The sequence below is a fragment of the Balaenoptera acutorostrata genome, chromosome 1, assembly GCF_949987535.1.
Source record: "Balaenoptera acutorostrata chromosome 1, mBalAcu1.1, whole genome shotgun sequence".
Taxonomy (NCBI): Eukaryota; Metazoa; Chordata; class Mammalia; order Artiodactyla; family Balaenopteridae; genus Balaenoptera; species Balaenoptera acutorostrata.
The window spans coordinates 154,701,884-154,717,855 of NC_080064.1; the positions used below are offsets into that span (position 1 = coordinate 154,701,884).

The following is a 15,972-nucleotide window of genomic DNA, read 5'->3' on the forward strand; positions in this document are numbered from 1 at the left end:
TCAGAAGCTCCTTTTTCTGTCTATAGCAGACAGTGGGTTTGACCTGTTCGCTGCAGGGGGGAAATGAGGAAGCTGGGTGAGGAGGCCCAGGAAGGTTCTAGGGTCACTGCGTCTCCAGAGATGCTCCAGAACTCCTCTTTCCTGCAACCAGGGCAGGACTCACAAGTTGTCACAGATCTGGAAGCAGGGCGGGGGCCTCTGGGAGTAAGGAGGCAGAACCCTGGGGAAAGGCCTGGATTGTTCTCTGTATTACCCCAAGGTGCCTTTCCCTAATCTACCCCCTGAAGCCCCTACTCTATTCCCTGAGAGCTATTGAGATAGTGTTACAGCAGCCTCAGCCCAGTTTATCATTCTCTGCTGGTCCAGGATGACTCTTTTCCGACTCCCCACAGCAGGCAGCCCAGCCACCCTATCCTCAGCCCCAGGACTCACGATCCCAGCACTTCCATGAAGATGAACGTTTTCCGGATGTTGGTGGTCTGTTTCTTCCAGGAACTGCAGTCATCTTCTTCCTTCCGACCCATTGCCTCCAGAGTTGAAGCTTCTGGGGATGCTTGGTTTGAGGAAGGAAAGAAAGGGTCTGATCAGATAATTCCTCCAATAGGATGAGAACAAGTTGTAAAAAGAATCTAAAATACATCCTGCATGTAACAACTGGAAAGAAAGACTGGGAGCAAAACCTGGGTAATTGGCAAAAATAAGACTTATTCTCTCCACTTGCTTTTGAAACTACCATGACAAATTTTATTGACCGTCTACTGCATGCCCATTGTGCTTGCCCCATGCTTATGGAGTTTAGAGTCTAGTAGTGGAAAATCCGCTTTGTACAAACGTACGTAAGGGCAATAAGACATACACGAATGATTAACATGGGACTATCCACCTTGAAGGCATCTGGGCTGTTTCTTAAGATACCAAGTGATCACCCAGGTATTTATTCAGACTACCGGGTCAGCCGCCCTTCTTTCTATTATCACAGCTCTGACGCCACCTCCAGTCATTACTGTGCTTAACTTACGGGTTCAATGAATGAATATTAGATGAATGAGCATTGTGTTTCCTTTGCAACTCCCATGACATTTAGCACAGTGCTGGAAAAACAGTTAATCGTTAAAATCTGAATTGAATTGTGTCCTGAGCTTGTAAGAGTTCTCTCAATACCATATTTATTCAACAGTCAACACCTATGATGTGCCAGGGGCTGTATGTACCCTGACTGTATCCCTCTAAATAATACCTTCGGTAAACTCTCCTTGTCGATCGATGTATGTCATCTGCTGCCTGTTGGGACCCTGACTGATGTAATGAGAAATGGGGAACCAGAAAAGTGGTCTTAGCTTCTAGTGAGGTAGATAGAGCAGATCTCAAATCTTTTATAAGGATGATTGAGAATGATTATCTGAAGATCAGATAATCTAGCCAAGGTTATAGAGCTAATTGTTTACAGTCTAGATTTCTTAGTCAAGACTAGGAACAGAAGCTATGCATCCCTCACTGTATCACACTGCATTCTAGCCTCCTGACACCTAGTTCTAGTGTCTTAATTAATGTTTTTCAATACGTTTTTAGACAAATGAGTTCCTGCTACATTTCATTGCAAGGTAAAATTGCTTATGGTACTTAGTGTATAACCCGGCGGTCAGGTGAAGAACACAGGTGATGACTCTGCCTTCCTAGGTCCGGGAGGCTGGAGGTGTCAGTAAGCGAACAAGTCAGCTAACATGTATACAGCAACAAAGTGTGGGTAGATCATAAAAGAACAAAACCTGAGCTTGTTAGAGGGATAATCAGGAAGGGTCTTATTTAGATGAAGGTCAGGGGAGGACTCACATCATAAAATAGGTTCTATGATACAGGGGGAAACCTTTTCTGCCTTTAAGTGACAACTGTGAGGCTTAAGACCCTGGAAATAAGAAGAATGTGACACAAGGATGGTCCTTGCTAGGAGGAAGAGGTGTGGAAAGACTGACGATTTTGGCCCAAGTGGATCCTGAGAAGGAGATGGGGAGACAGATGGTGTGGTTGTCAGAAACACACATCTTGCTTTCACCCTCTTGTAGTAAACATCCATCTAGGAATATGGGAGATCAGTGACATGGACGGATGGGCTCCCCAGGACTCTCCTGGTGGGAGACCCTAAGCCTTGGAGGAACTCTGACTTCAACACATTTAACAGTCATCACGGGAGAGGCCCAGATGGGGGAGGTGAGTGAGTCAGTGTCACATGACCTGCAGGGAGTCCAGAAGTTCCTCAGGGCCTGTGGGGGCTGGACCCACGGCTGACCAAACTCCATGCTCAGTGACCTCATGTTGTTAGCTTGGAATTGACAACAGTGGGAGTATTTACACCATGGGAACAGGCAAATGCTACCATCAGGGCTTCTCCTCCACTCCTCGCCCCATCCCCCAAGAACCAGACGTTAAACGTTTACCAGCTCACCTCTGCCCACGGCCCTGGTGAGGGGATATAGGGTTGCTAGGGCTCCTGTCAACAAGGGTCTAGAAGAAGAGATGGCTACGATCAGGGCTTCTCACGTGGAAGCAAATGTCTGGGGTCAGGCCTTTAGTGGAGGATGTCGGCCTGATGCCCCAGGGGCCAGATGGGACCAGGCACACCTCAGAGGTCGCTAGTCAGCCTCTGTGAGTTCTCAGAGAACTGGGATCTGAGGTCCCTGATAGTAGGGGGCCCCCTTCTCCCCTGCCACAAACAGGTCAAGTAAGTACCTTATAACATAAAAGGCTACCTTGAAAATGGAACAGGAGGAGAAAAGACCATCTCAAGGCTGTGTTTTCCTGAAAGATACTGGATCAGCCAAATGAGACTCTTTATTAAACCTGAGATGCTATAATGGACAAGTTCAAATGTAAAGTTGCCCTTTGTACCCTTTTTGCTGCCTGGTAGGGTGGGAATTCATGGGGAAGATTTTATAGGAAATAAAGAAGCTACATCTTCTTTGTACATTTTAGTCTAGTGTGTAAATGTGTAACCTGGCTATATAATAATTGGTGGTTATCATTATGAAAAGCACATGTGGGAAATGTTAAGCATTCTTCAGCATTCGATACAGCTGAATGTAGATCTGGTGTACTCTTGTATCTTCAGGCCCATTTGTTGATTTGTTCCTTTTGGCAGGATGGCAACCCAGAGGGACCACAGCAGTTCAGGGCCTAGGCACCGGCCAGAGGAGGACTCGCCAGGCATGCAATGGTGGGCTGATCTTGAACTTCGAGGGCACAGTCTACAAGGTGGAGACAAATGAACCCTGACTGGCAGAGTTTGCTTTGGGGAAGATGAAATATTAGAACAGAGGGCTATCTTTAGCCAGATACTATTCTGCAGATTCTTAGCCCCAAATCTAGCAGCTTCCACTTATCAGAGCTGTGCTTGGACCAATTGCTTCTTACTATATAGACACAGGACAGCTGAGAAGTCTTGAAGGATGTAGGGGATGAGGGCCAGGGGCTGGACCTTAAAAGGAGCCTATCAACAGGATTAGTTTGAGTGACGCCCTCTCTGTCTCTCCCCTCCACAGAACAACTGGGCTGTAGATGCCCATTTTCCAAGTAAAGAGCCAATCAAGGGCCTTCTTTCCAGCACAGGCCCATCAGTGGGGCATGCATCACTCCCCCTTCTGAAGCCCCCGTGGAATGATGGGTCCACTTTCCAGGAAGCATCACCACCTCATTAGCAGATCTGTACTCACTGTTCCTTCTTTCCCATTGCTCTTAAATAGCTTAAAAACATAGTATTCTTAGCCCAAGCTCGGCTATAAGAAAACATCTTTCCCGCCCACCCCTCCTCCCATACACTCAGCCCTAACAATTTAGTTCCATCTTCAGAGCTGCATGGAAAGCTCAGGGACCCTGATCTGAAACTCCACTTCATTCCCACCCCTCCTTGACCTTGGAGAAACCTCAGGGCCCCGGAGCCCTGTGTGCTAGGGGTCTAACTGTGGGCTCTGAGGTGGAGGGCGGGGGTGTTCTATTGCTGCAGCCTGGCTTCTTTCCCTGAAAATCCTCCCTCTCCTCTCTCGACTTCTGTAACTGAGGCCCTTTCAGAGAAAAAGAAAAATTCCGAGAAGGTTGAAACTCCAGTATTGCTCTCACTTGGTTCTAAAGTAATCCCCACAGGGCAACACCAGGCTCCTAGTTCCTGCTCTGTTGTGTGGTCTTCCATATGACAGATGGCCTGCCTGATCTCTTGGGAAAAAATTTCATAGCTGGGGAGGAGACTACAGCAGGAAAAGTTATTCCTAAAGGGCAGGCTGCACAGCCTTGAGGTGGACGCTACCCCTGAGTGGGGCGCTTTCTGAGCTTCTGGGAATAGGCGGGTGGCATCCAGCCTGCCTGTTTATGACTTGCTGGGGAGAGATGCTCAGGCTGTGAGCCCAGGAGGCAGGCACGCTTCACATGCTTCTTTCACGGAGCGTTGCTGTCCTTCTCTCCTTCCCAGGCGCCAACTGGTCACAGGGGCAGCAATTAGCCCCAGGCAGGACCCAAAGGCACGTGACATTTATCTTCAGGGCCCTCCTCATTGCCATCACCATATTACGTAGGTACCAAGTCATGTTATGACCCCACCCTGCCCAGGACCCTCTCTCTGGACACTCACTCCTGCCTGCCCTGGTCCACATGGCCTCTTTAGCCAAAGTTTACTATCTTGAGTCATAGCCACTTAAGACTCTGCTCTGAGGTGCTTTTAAAAAATTAATCAGCAGGGCTAATTGCTTCAGAGTGTCACCCCACCTGATGAGACGTCCCAGAATCTCGGGGACACCATGTTTGAATCCAGAGGCATTCAATTCAGTCCAATCCAATGTATGTTTCCCAAACCCACAGTAGATTCCTAAGCTGGATACGAGTAAACTAGAGGAGATGGACACATGGAAGGGGAGAATCTTCGAGTAGCATCCCTGCAGCCTACAACTCCAGATAACGGCTCTCAACCCTGCCTATGGGAAGAGCCTTCTCCAGTGCTCTCACTTGAGGCTTCTGAGCAAGGAGGCATGAATGATTTGGAGGCATGGTGGTCAGGCCTCAGAGCCTTCCTGCGGGACCAGGTGTGGCTCCTTTACTGACCCCAGAGGAATTAGCCCACCCTAAGACCACATCTGGGGTTCTCCATTCCTTGAGAGCATGACTCAGAAAGGGCTGTGGGTCTTGGGAGGGAGGTTATCAGTTGTCTTATAAGCACATAAGAATGTGCTCCCTGTCTCCAGGTTGGGACACACAGAATCATGGCAATGTATAAATTGTTTGGTTATAAAGGGGCCTAAAGACTAAAGCTGGGACATTTTCTTTCCTGGGTCCCACAGTTTCCTGGACTCTGGCCTATACTGGACTTCTCATCATCCTCTGGATTGAGAGGCACACTGGAAAGAGGTCAAATTCTGGCTCCAGTCTTGGCTCGGCACCAAGAAGTGTGCAGCCCCAGGCAGATCACCGTACATCTCTGGGCTTCCACCTTCCTCCTTAGTAAAAAGAGGAAAATGGACTAGATTAGGGTTCCTTGACATTTGCTTTTTAGAATATTAGTCCTACAGAGACTCTCTGTAAACAAAGCATATTTGCTAACTGCCTCTTCTTGGAGATTCATGTTCTGTGTTAGCGTATTAAAGGCTCTGGGGGCTGCTAAAGACACCTGCTTAATGCTCTTTAACCTAGTGTCCCTCAACTTTACTAGACTGTAACTCTAAATTCTTTCCTTTTGCAACACCTACTAGCATCCAGAGGATCTATGGTTGCTCAGAGCCTACTGGGGAAAGTGGGGACTAGGCCAGCTCTGATGTTGTGTGATTGTATAAATGAGCAATAGATGAAATTTCCAGCAGCCTGCTGTCATCACTCACAGCCCTGCTCTCCTCCTGGTGCACAGGCACGTGGCTGGGTCTGTGTGTGCCATCAGAACCTACTTCCAATTCATAGGCTGCAGCTGAAGTGGCTGGTCAGCTTGCCAGAGCTCGGGCCCTGGACCTGAAGGTTCCTGGAGACTTCTGGCTGGACAGACCCTCCCAGGAATACCGGCTCCATCCCTGGCCCTCCCCCCTAGTCTGGCATCTCCAAGGCCAACACTGCATGCCAGTTTCTGTTCCCAAAATCACTGAGGAAGGTCGTTTTTCAATTGCCTCCTGCAGTTTATTTCAGGCTCAAACCCACATTTAAGTTTAATCAAACCCTGCTGCAGTGACAAGCCAGAATTCTGTGCTGCTTTGTTTGGTGGCTGAGGGGTCGACACATAAGAGTCACTGGAGAGAGCTGGGTGTGTTAATTATTCTTAATGCGCTCATTTTCCTCATCTGCTGAATGGGACTAATGATCCCTGCTCTATTTCCCAGGATTCCTGTGGGCTTCCAATACATCAACAGGCATGAAAGCATTCTGTAACCTCTAAAGTGCTGTGCAGTGAGCCCACTTCATAGGCACATGGATTAAACACTGGGCAGAGAGAGGGGAAACAAACAGTTTAAATAGGGGTGAGCACACAGCAGGAGATGTGAATCTGCTGTTTCCTCAGCTGGTCTCGGCTCTCAAGTGTGTGCCACATGCCTCTCAAGTGTGACCCGCATCTCACTCTGATTCTAAAGTGTTTGAAGACGTGTAATTTTTCATACATGTAGCCCTGAAATGCAAACCAACTACTTTATCTGCTACTCAACCAAGAAGGCAGAGATCTGTTGGAGCACAGAGTTAACACTGTCTGGGTTGGGTTTCTCCATGGGCTGGTCTCCACTGGGGTACCTTTCTAAGCAGGGTTCAAGAGTCATAGGTTTAACTGTGTGTCCGCCACACGCTGCCTTTAAGACCCACTCCCACGCAAGAGGCTCACTCTACTGCGCCCCTTGGAAGGTGAGAGGAGGGACCTCCACCTGGGGAGAGGGAGCAGGAGGAAGGACGGGCTGAGCTCAGAATGGCTGTGGCAAGAAGCTCTGAGTGCCCAGCCCCCCCTCCCCCTCCCCCTGCTCCAGGACACCGGTGTGACAGTCATCCACAACCCGTGCAGCTCCCCGGCACCATCACCAGCTTGCTTTCCACGGGGGTAGCTGCTCACCCCCAGTCCCCTCGCCCTTGACCATGGCCATGCACCAGCACTTGTAGGGCTGGCTCGCAGCCCGTTTGCAGACAGCTGCCCCCCCCCCCCCATTCATGCTGCAGCCCATTCACTCCGCTGACTCTGACAGGCTGCGGCTGGGCCCCGTCACTCAGGGATGGCAGCTTAGTTCTGGCCGCATGTGCGTGCGTGAGTGGGGCCCAGGGAGTCAGAGAGGTGCTGGTCTCTTGGAAGGGGATTCTCTGTAGTTGCAGCCAGAATTGCAGAATTGCTCCCAGACCCTAAGGTATTCGCTGCCTCAGACTGATCACCTGGGTGATCCCTGTGCTGGCGCTTTACCTGCCATTATCTCGTTTAATGTCTTTGAAGGTAAGTATCAGGTATTGTTAACCCCATTTTATAGTTGAAGTACTGATGGGTAGAAATATTAAGAAAAATGCCCCAAATCAAACAGATAGTAAGTGACAGAGCCGGACATGAGCCCCAGCCCGTCAGACCCCAACAGCAGTCTCCCTGACCCCCACCACGTAACCTGTTGCCTCTTTCCTGGGGGTGGTTTTCGGGATTTCACTTACCTCCGCCCTCATCCTTAGGATGCTCTCCTGTAATCCCACCAACAAACTGATTCCCCCTGGAACGCATGGCTGGCTCGGATGATCTGGGAAAGGCTGGATCCCGGGAACACTCAGATTTCTCAACATTGAGTCTGGGGCTGGCCATCTGTCTCTTGCCTAAGTGGCTCCTGGCTCCAGCTCAAACCTTTTCTCACTCTAACCTTGAGCTTCTTTCCCAAAGTTTTGCCCTATCTTTCTAAAGAGTCCTCTTAATACACATAAAAACACCCACACTCACACCTGCACCATAGCTATCTGTAGTATCATGGAAAGGTCACCGATTATGTCAGAAGATCTGGGTTCAAATGCTATTGTCATCAAATGGATTTCGCCAGTATCCAGCTTTGCCTTGTGGAGTCTCAGTGGAACCACTATTTGCCCCACCAGCCCAATGGGCTTGTCTTAAAGATGATTAATTAAAAGCACATTACTCACTGTAGAGTGTGGTTCCCATATCAGGTATTACTAAGCACTTTGTGTTATGGCCTATTGGGTCTTGTCTTTGGCCCTAGTTAAGCTTAACTCAGTAGGACTGCCAGGGGCCAGGCTGCCTCCAGCCTCTGATCTGGGAAAGATCATCTCCTCACCCAAGATGGAACCTGCTTGACTTTCTTGACCCTTCTCAGAGATTTTCCTCCTCATCAATTGATCTGGCTCCAGAACAAGCCGCTGGCCAGCCACGCACTGCTGCCAGAACAGCAGCGAGAGCCCTGGCAGCCGTCCCCGGGAGCCTCAGGGTTAATGTTTGTGCGTCAAAGTTACGTGGAAAGAAGGGGCCACAGTGCGGATGGGGGTGGTGATGAGTCCAGACCTCCTTTTACCATTTTCACCTGAGAACTGAACTAGGGAAGTTTAAAGACAGAAGGGAGAGAGACCTGCCCCTGGGGAAGGTGAAGGAGGGGGCCTCGTGACTGACAGCGGTGTCCCTGCTGAGTTCTGCATCCTAACGCGGCGGGGGACAGGAGCGGGAGCTGGGCCATGGACCCTGCCAGGAAGGACTGAGGCTGGTCTGCCTGCCTTGGGTCTGCAGAGCCACTGACTGCTTACAAACCTCCTTTTTGCCCACTGACTCTCCTAATCTTCACAACAACCTAGACAGGTAGGCAGAACCAAAACAGAGCATTGCCCCATTTGACAGATGGGGTCTGAGAGGTTAAGAGATGAAGGCTGAGCAGGAGGGAGGGGTGCAAGGGCACTGGAGGTCCTGACACCCTGCAGATAGACAGCCCCTCCCAGGCACAGAGCCCAGAGGGCTGTCCCTAAATGCAAGCAGGCATGGCAGGAGGGGCACATACAGATATTTTGCTCCCTTTTCTTTGCCCAGGAGTGCGAAAGCTTCCCACTCAAGCCAACCCTGAAGGGATGGCCAGATAATCCCCGCAGAGGTCCCACCCGGACACCCATTCAGACTTATCTTCCAAGGCAGCTACAACTTCCTCTTGATACCTCGAGAGTCAGGCAAGACAGGAACTGGGGCTGAAATAAACACCCAAGTTGCTTGCAAGAGTGGCTCTTCAAACCCACTCTCTTGGTGCCAGGAGCCTCCCGCTAAACAAAGAAACCTCCCCAAACCAAATAAAGAAGCAGGTTCGTCTTACCCAGGGAATCCGAGAGAACGGTGCTCGTGGTCCTGCCACTCCAGCTCCTACAGGTCTGTGAGGATTAGCTGCTCCAGCGCTTCAACAATAAGCCGAATTAAAGGGGAGGAATGCAGGGGTTTTCTTTCCTAGGACTGTAACCAGGCAGCCTTAAAGGGGAGGAAAAGTAGCTAGGGCGGCTTGCATCTCTCCTTCCTTTCCTCTGCCTTTCCTTCCCTCTGAGCAGATCCAGAAAAATCCTTTTGCAAAGGGGCCCTTTTATGCTGTGTGTGTGTGTGTGTGTGTGTGTGTGTGTGTGTGTGATTGTATTTGCATGGAGGTGTGTGATGGAGAGAGGGAAAACATAAAGGGCAAAAACAAAACATCAAATTAAAGGTTTCCATTGGCCTGAATGGGGTGATGATAGAAAATCAGAGACTGCCTGCCTCCGTTTCCCTCTTAACCACTCAGATGCTGGTGTATGTTGTTTAAAATACCTTCCTGAGCAATAGGATATCTATACTGGCTGAAAGCAGAGACTACAGAACCCTCAGTGTCTTATAAAATGGGAGAAGCACTTGGATGTCCCTCGGGGGGCCCAATGCTACATGGTTTCACCCCTCTCACCTGTTCCTAAAAGCAAAGTGTTCTGAGCCCCAAATCTACCATCCTCTTCTCAGTTCTAACCCATTGGACCCCAGGAGACCATTCCTTTCCTTCTGGAAACTCTTAGCTTTTAAATTGTGCCTTTCCATTTTTTATTGTTTGTGTTTTTTTGAATAAACAACACATTCATGTGGGTCAGAAATCAGAACTCTATTGAAAGCCATACATAGAGGTGTCTCACTCCATCCACTCCCCACCCACCCCTTCCCCCTGCCCTGCCCTCTACAGGTGGCCACTTTTATTAGTTTCTTGTGTATCTCTCCAGTATTTCACGCAGAAACAAACAAAATAATATATATATTCCCTGGCCCCCTTTCTTACACAAAAGACAGTAAGTAAATGCTGCCTCGTTTATATTTTCATCTCTACAATCTTAATTCAGGCCCCTCTTCTCTTCTCTTGGGTACTATTGTAATAGACTAGACTAGACTCTAATTGGTTCCTGGGTGAGGTAGTCCCCTGGGATAGTTAAGCGAGGCTTTGGAGAAGATTTCTAGGCTGGACTCCTGGGCTGTCTTTTAACTGGGTGTGTAGCCTTGGACAAGTGGCTTAACCTCTTTGTGCCTCAGTTTTCTCAATCTGTCCAATGGGATAATCACTGAATTTATTTCACACACTAGTGGAGTGGAGCGAGACAGAAGGCAAATTGCTTAGAACAATGACTGGCACTTGGTAGGTAGTCAGTAAATGCGAGCTACTATTATTCTCTCTCCAACTTTCATTTTTGCTAGAATTATCGCAATAAGAAAATTGCCTCCACCTCAAAAATATCCATTCCCTACAGAATAAAATCCAAACACTTCATCCCATCATTGAAGGCATTACAAGATCTGGTGCAAAAGTATCCTCCCTCCCCTGAGGCCCTCCATCCACCCAGCTGACATTCCAGCCATATCACAGGAGACACTGATTTCCAACATGCCACTTGTTTCCAAAGCTCCTGATCTTTGCTTATGCTGATCTATCAGTGTAGAATGCCCTTTCCTCATTCTCTGCCTATGGAAATACTATAGATTTTAAAAGTTCACATCAAATACCATCTCATCCATGAAGCCTTCCATGATTTCTTCGCCCCGTTAGAAATAATCACTCCTTCCTCTGTGCTGTTCTCAAAACTCTCTGTCTACAACTCTCCTTAGTTCTTAATCTTTTTCTGCCTTGAATTCTAGTTTGTGTTTCCACTGCTGTCTCCCTTCTTGAATTGAGAGTTCTTAAGGCAGTGATTTTCGCCTCTCTTCCTGCCCTCTTGTCTTCCTTTCCCTAATCTTCCTCCTGTGTCCAGCACAGGGTAGGCACTCAGCCAATGTTTAGTGATGAACCAAATAGGTTCCACCAGAAGTGGAAGGGCCTCTGAGAGTCCAATAAATAAGAAATGATTTGCTCATGGTTGGTATACATAGTAAGTACTCAATAAATGCTAACTCATTAGTACTGATAACAAGAATAATAACATATTATTGTTATGGGCCTAACATCTTGTTTATTGCTTAGATTCTCTGGGTATAGCATCCCTGACCTGACGAGCAGCTGTCCTCCATTCTGGTGCATGGCTCATGGACGTCAACAAATGTTAGAGAGTTTATCTCCATAGGGAGCTGAATTCCACCTCTCTGAAGTCGTCCCCAACACATGTGTATGTACACTCATTCCTTAAATATTTATCAAGCACTGACTATGTACTAGGGGTTGAGGATAGAAGCCAGGCTCAGACTCAACACTCATAGAACTTCTACTGTCCAAGTGCAAGGAATAAGTCAGTTCTGTACTCTGTAACTCAGAATGTGTTACTTTGTGATGCAGAGTACTTTGTATTCTGTTACAAGTTTGAATTGGGCAAGGAACTGTCTGTGAGCACCAACCCACCAGCATCCTCTTCCCTCCTTCCCCTTCCCTCCCATCCACCGGCACACTGCTGGTCCTGGCGAGCCACAGTGCAGAGAATGAATTCTCAGCTGTGGAAACAGAAGTAGGTTCAGCAGATGTTGGGTGGCATGGGAGAAAGTGTTGCCTCTTTATGCTGAATTCAGAAGGCGGATGTTTTTGCAGGTACTGACTGGGTCATACGCCAGACATCAGAGGCCGGAGCGGGGAGCAGCCACTGCTCCGGTATTGATACAGGTGACTAGAAAACGTTTCCCAAGGAGCTGGAAGAGAGCTTTTGGCTTGATAACACATGCACACTCATGCACACACATGCGTGCTCACATACACCCCTGTGCTTGCATTTTGGCTTGGTTCAGATTCTTGTAATGGCCGTATCGCTATGTTTTTCCCCAATCAACAATTCAACCAAATATTTATTACACATCAACTAAAACACAGAGAACAATCGGAGATCAATCAATAGCTAAATAGGATGCTATTAACTCATGTTGTCATCAGAGATGAGGCCATGTGGAGCCGGCTGTGGGCTGGAGATGTCAGGAAAGGTTTCATGGAAAAGTTTCATGGGAGTCAGCCTGAACCTTAAGGATGAGTAGGACCAGATTTGGGAGGTGTGGTGGGTGGGATGGGATTAGGAAAAACACAGAGCTTGGAACATACAAGATGTGTGCTGGATACGATGACCTGCAATGCAGTGAGAGGTTAGAGTGTCTAGTGTTGAAGCAGCGAAGGGCTTTGGACTTGCCCGCAAAGGCAGTAGAGTGTCATTGCAGGTTCTTAAGCAAGGATGTTGATGGGAACCCAGTGGCGCTGTGCCTGACGCTGGGAAAGTCGGAGACTGGAAAATCAGCAGACAACCTTGCAGTCACCGAGACCTGAGGGGGTGAGGGCTGGCTGGAACCAAGAGGGAGCAGGAGTGGAGAGAAGAAGGGAGTGGCCTGAAGGGGGTGCCCTTGCCCATCAGCTTCCTCCTTTCACCCCAAAATGATTGGTGTGGGTTTGAGCTTATCAAGCTATTATTTAGTTCACAGGTGATGCTGGCAAAAGGAGAAGTGGCTAAGTGTATTCACCAGGTCCTCCCCTCTGCTGCTCCCGTGTGGTCATACTTATCCCCCAAATAAACAAAATAAGGGGTCTTCCTGTGGTTGGGGTAAGGAGGAGAAAAGGGAGGTGCGCTTATGAGGACAGAGCAATCCTTTGTCTGTCAAAGAGCACATTCTTACCTCCCCTTGGTCTGTGCTGTCTTTTACATTTAATTAGATCTCAGATTGAGCTTTCTGGATAGGAAATGACAAGACATAATGAGGTGCCAGGGTGGAAAAGGGAAGGGAAAACAATATCCATTAGTTCATTCATGCAACAAATATTTGTGAGCACCTACTGTGTGCTGGGCAGTAAGCTGGGCTCTGAGCACACAGTAGTAAACACAATGGGCACAGTCTCTGTCCTGGTGAGTGTTGTGTTCTAGCAGTATTGTCAGATTTTAAACAAATACAGATCATTACAATTGTGATAAATACTATGTACAGTTTAGGGCATTAAGAAAGTATATGATAGGGAGATCTTACTAGCCCCAAGGAAGTGACTTTCAAACTGGAATCAGAAGAAAGGAGAATTAGCTATAAGAACAGTTGGAGACACCAAAGAACAGCAACTGTAAAGGCCCTGGGGTGGAAAGGAGCCATACCTATTAGAAAGACAGAGAAGTGCATTGTGGCTGGGCAGTGGGAGCAGGAGAGAGAGGAACCCCAATTGCTGCTGGTGAAGCAGGAAAAGGAGAAAATCATGCAAGGCCTTCAAAGTATCATGGGAAAGATAATGAGAGGGGGAGGGGCCACCAAGGAACAAATCCCACTGTTGTCATAAAACGTTTCCCACTGAAGTTGGTTAATAGAGAATGGAATGGGCACAGGGAGTGAGGATGGAGGGAGAGAATGGAAATGACAAGATAGCAGAGACAGGCCGGCACAATGTGATACTTGCTACTTTAGTATTTGTTTTAAAAATAAGGCACCAGATTTTTAGTGCTTCCAGGAATAAGCATGGTCTGCATTGTTCCTGCAGCCTGTGATGTACTCATCTTTTTATTAGAAGTGAACCTGTAAAGAGTCTCCTCTCCTAAGCACCCTTCCCTGGGTCCACAGGTGAAACGGACCACCCTCTCTTCTCCCAAAGCCCGTCTCTACAATGGCGTCCACCCTGCTCCACTGAGATGGAAATTGGTCTGATGCATGTCAAGGTTGCCCATAAGTGACAAGTTCTCTAAGGGTACAAACCATGCCTCAATTACCTCTATAACCACCATATTGCCTGGCAGAGAGCATGTTCCACAAAGGTTTGCAAAATCAAAGTCCTGAATAAAACCTAAAAGGAAAGTTTTCTGGTGTGTCCTGAGTTTGACACCATTAACGGTAGGAGCAGGAATTCAGTCCATTAGTAACAGGCTACCATGGGCTACCCCTCCCCGCAGAGAATCCAGAAGAATATATAAAAGAGTTCACTTCTTCTGGTTTGCGTTGCATCTTCCAACTTCTTTAGAGTCTGCAGAGTTGGGTGGACCATTCAGTCAGCGTCTCTGGCTGCTTCCCCATGGCCCCTCCACCTAGGGAGGAAGGTATCAGCCCATGACACCTGAACTTTCTCTTTCTTCTCTTCTTTCCCATGATTCATCCTATATACCCTTCCTGCACATCTTCCTATCCTACTCAGTCTCTGCCAAGGTTCAGCAAGCATTCAGCTATATCCAGCTCTACTCTGGGTGGGACCGGGAGTGGCATTGGATCCTGCAGGTTGGATGCCCTACAAGGTGAGTAGATTTTCACCTGATCCCCTCCTCTTGTGTTTGCTGTGTTTCTATGGCTAGGAGAATATGTCACCTTTGTTGCCTTGAGTCACATTCCCAAATGAGTCCAGTCTTGGTATATGCCATGTTCCAGGAAGAAACGGGGGGCAGAATAAGCCTATCACCCTGGGCTTTGGATTTTTGGCTGATGACGTAGTCAGTTTCTATGTGGGAACCTGCTTCTGGTCCTCGGCAGAGATTGCTGTACCTTTCTCTTCCGTGTCCATCATTATCTGCATGTATTTCTGTATCCATAGCTGGCGGAATCAGTCATGACTCTCCAAGGTCACCAGTATGACCTTGAAAGACAGTGGGAGGGGGGCAAAGGTGTTGGGTGGGCGCTCATGAGTATCACTTGCCTGATCCAAACTTTTGTTAAGGCTACTTACAAAGTACCTGATTGTCCAATTTGATTTTAATCTCCTTTTTCTGTTTCTTCCTAACCCTCCAGTGAATGAACAAATAAAGAGACTGGCCTATAAAGGAAAAATTATGATGGTGAGAATTTCACTAAAGAATTTAGCCCACATCACCATGTTTACAAATATATTCTCCCCAGACAGGGGTTTAGGTGACCTAGCGTTTGTCCCCATAACATTTTTTCTATCTAAACAAACTGGGATGAGTCGAAACCTCAAGGATTTTCCTGTTCTGCTCTGTCAAATTGGGCTAACAATGTCAGTCTACCCCACAAGTCTACTGGGGCCAAATGACATGAAAGGATGTGTATGAAACATGAACAGTAATGTTGCATTTATTCCCGGTTGAAATCATGTGTCTGGCGCCCGGTCCTGCCCCCACCTCGGGCAGAGTTACAATGCTCAGGACTGTTCTTAGCTTCTCCGGAGAGAAAATAGGCTACAGGGCTTCCTCAGTCCCAAGAGGGAGCTGCCACTGCCCTCTAGTGACAGCCTTCTGCCCAGACCTGGTGCCTGCGTCCACCCCTCTGGCTGATGGGGAGAACAGACCTTCTTTCTGGCAGGACTGTTTCTGACCAACCCTTCCTCAAAAAAGCCTCGCCTCGAAATTCTCCATATTCGTGCTATAGGTGGTGAGTGCTGCTGTTTTTTATACTATGCTAAGAACTAACAAATATTTGTCAGGGGTCTACTATGGTGGGTGGGAAGTGTGCCAGGCATGGAGGGGACCCTCCTCCCCACCTCCGCTGACTCATCTGTCTCAGGAGGAGAAGATCTCACACCAGTCATCCGCAGGATGTCAACCTTCTGGAAACTTTCCAGCGATGATAACTGAGCCTCCCACTCTGTCCCCTCGCCCCCCAACACTGAAAGGACCCGACAGGACCACAGAGACAGCCTGCTAATTATCTCTGTTCCCACG

At 48.2% G+C, this 15,972-nt stretch overlaps 1 protein-coding gene across 1 annotated transcript in view; it reads right to left on the reverse strand.

The window, feature by feature from the left end:
* The window catches only part of CAMK1G (calcium/calmodulin dependent protein kinase IG), a 28,710-nt gene extending 19,416 nt beyond the window's left edge, over positions 1-9,294 (reverse strand). Inside the window, exons 1-2 of the mRNA XM_007163955.3 lie at positions 9,261-9,294; positions 433-553 (exon numbers count right to left, since the gene is read on the reverse strand). Coding sequence (XP_007164017.1) covers positions 433-524 — 92 coding nt within the window. The 5' untranslated portion in view covers positions 525-553; positions 9,261-9,294. The remainder of the gene's footprint in view (positions 1-432; positions 554-9,260) is intronic.
* Positions 9,295-15,972: the final 6,678 nt, after the last annotated feature.